Below are 2,116 nucleotides of genomic sequence, written 5' to 3'. Positions count from 1 at the left end.
GCAGCCCCCTTTGGACCCCCCCCAGGCTCCCCGAGAGCCCTTTCCGCGGCCTCGCTGACCCCGGAGCACCCACTGCTCCTCGCCGCCAGCCAGGAAACCCCGAGGACAGCCACGCTCTGCTCCGAGCCCCCCAGGTCCCCTCTGGCCCCTCAACACCTCTCCCGAGGTGTTTTGTTTTGTCCTTTATTGCTGTTCCAGCCACTCGGGCCTGAGTTACAGTGCTCAGTACAGTTTCTGATGCGTGGCGTTTTTGTTTCAGCCCTACTCTTGCATTTTCCGTCCTTTAGGACCCATTTATATCTGTTTCGGGGGTCAGCTGGAGAAACCTTCTCGGAGTCTGGGTGACTGGGAGCTGCTGTTGGTGATTTACAGTGAATAATTCACTCTGCAGCTGGGGATATTTCAGAGAAGGATTCTTATGGGATCTAGTTCTGCCCTGGCAGCCCGTCCTGTCCGAAGGCAGTGCTGGTACCAGTTCAGCAGCGTGTGTAGTCTTGATAGACACGAACAGCAACAGCACCGGGTTTTTTCCTCTTTCAGACAGAAAACTAAAGCACGTAATTTCTGCTGGTAATGTTGGTACTACATTTAATGACCTACTTTCCCATGTAACTTCGTATTATATTATTTGTATCTATTTAAACAAAGGTCTGTGTTCTGCCCAGTAAAATTAAGTTTAATTACCGACCTGGTCGGGTTGTTGGTGCGACGTACAAAGCTGCAGCGAAGGAGCAGGTGGCGTCACCTCCGGCAGCCGTCCGTTCCTCGGTTTGGTGCTTGGCGTGCTGCAAACCCAAGCCAGAGCAGGAGGCGCGCTGCTGCACGTCCCCACCCGGGTTTTTTTTTTTTTTCTTGTTCCCCCCCCGTTTCTTTTTCCCCCCTGGTCCCAGCTGCTCTGCGGTATGTAATGCAGAGACGGACCGTGGGGAGATGGCCACGGGTCTGGCTGCGGAAGGGCGCGTGGAGGTGAAGCAGACGCCCAGCGCAGAGGAGGGCTGGGCTGTGAAGCGTAACTGGTTTGTGTGACTGTGGGACTGTAAATTCGTTCGAGGGGCTTTGTGGTTTCTGGTGTTGTCTGACGGGTGGGCGCTTATTCTTGCGTGCAGGCATGGAAGGCGAGGGCGCACCACAACGCGCAGAGCTCGCTCGTTTTCCGCCCGGGAATCCCAATGGCGGAGGCGATGGTGCCGTGAAGAGAGAGTTGCGAGGACGCTAAGGACGGCTGCGTGCCTCACACAGAGCGAGGTCCTCTGTGCTGCGCGTGTGTGACCTGGCACGGTGTTTCAGCGTTACGCATCGTACCTGCTGCGATGTGTTCGTCCTCGCCGCAGCTTGCCTTCGTCTCCGCCGTGTCCTGGCGTCGTCACAGGTTTCGTCGGACACGCCGTTGGCCGGCGCTCAGGCTCGTGGCTGGTTTCGGGTTTCGTCGGACACGCCGTTGGCCGGCGCTCAGGCTCGTGAGGTTGGGGGTTGGGTGCAGCCAGTGGCGGGGGGGCGGGGCCCCAGCCGGTGGTCCGATGCTGCGGTGTATCTGCTGCACGCTCGTTCGTTCGTTCGTTCCCCCGGGAATTTGGGGTTCCCAGAAGAAAGGGCTGGCGGAGCTGAAGTGCGAAATCCGGACCGAAGCGCTTGTCCGACCTCTGGTCACGCCGAGGTGCTCCCGTTGTTTTTCCCGGGATTTCCAACGTCCCTGGTTTCTGTCATTTTAATTTTTACCAGTTGTTATTTACTTTAAGCCACCTAGAATAAAAACTTAAATCACAGCAACTAGAAGAGTTTTATGAGCAAATAATGCCTGGACTGTAGCTATTATGCAAAACTTTACAGACAGTAATTGTTCCCAATTTATATTATAAAATTACAAGCAGTAAAATATAAATAATAGAGCACTAATTGGGATTAATATCTCTGACGAAACAAATCTAGTCAGTGTTAAAAAAAACCCAAATCACAGGCCCTAGTTAATCCCACTCAGTAGTAAAGGGACGATTAAAAAGTTAGAGTGGAAATAAATAAAGGAGAGATTATTTAGGGATGAGTCATGACTAAATTTAATCATAGCTATTACTTAACGAACCAGGCGGTAATTATTCCTAATCTGTATTGTAATTAAAAA

At 52.6% G+C, this 2,116-nt stretch overlaps 2 protein-coding genes across 2 annotated transcripts in view; one reads left to right on the top strand and one right to left on the bottom strand.

The window, feature by feature from the left end:
* Positions 1 to 1,400, bottom strand: part of LOC103897063 (zinc finger protein 501) — a 7,177-nt gene extending 5,777 nt beyond the window's left edge. The window contains exons 1-2 of the mRNA XM_019471458.1: positions 1,303 to 1,400; positions 689 to 785 (exon numbers count right to left, since the gene is read on the bottom strand). The gene's annotated coding sequence lies outside the window, so the exon portion shown is untranslated. The remainder of the gene's footprint in view (positions 1 to 688; positions 786 to 1,302) is intronic.
* Positions 931 to 2,116, top strand: part of LOC103897062 (ferritin heavy chain, oocyte isoform) — a gene marked incomplete at its 3' end in the record, with an annotated part of 9,749 nt that continues 8,563 nt past the window's right edge. Inside the window, exons 1-3 of the mRNA XM_019471457.1 lie at positions 931 to 966; positions 1,107 to 1,184; positions 1,370 to 1,462. Of these exons, the coding sequence (XP_019327002.1) occupies positions 931 to 966; positions 1,107 to 1,184; positions 1,370 to 1,462 (207 nt within the window). The remainder of the gene's footprint in view (positions 967 to 1,106; positions 1,185 to 1,369; positions 1,463 to 2,116) is intronic.

This window comes from Aptenodytes forsteri, unplaced genomic scaffold (genome assembly GCF_000699145.1).
Source record: "Aptenodytes forsteri isolate BGI_AS27 unplaced genomic scaffold, ASM69914v1 Scaffold562, whole genome shotgun sequence".
Lineage (NCBI taxonomy): Eukaryota > Metazoa > Chordata > Aves > Sphenisciformes > Spheniscidae > Aptenodytes > Aptenodytes forsteri.
This window is presented reverse-complemented; position numbering and strand designations above follow the sequence as displayed.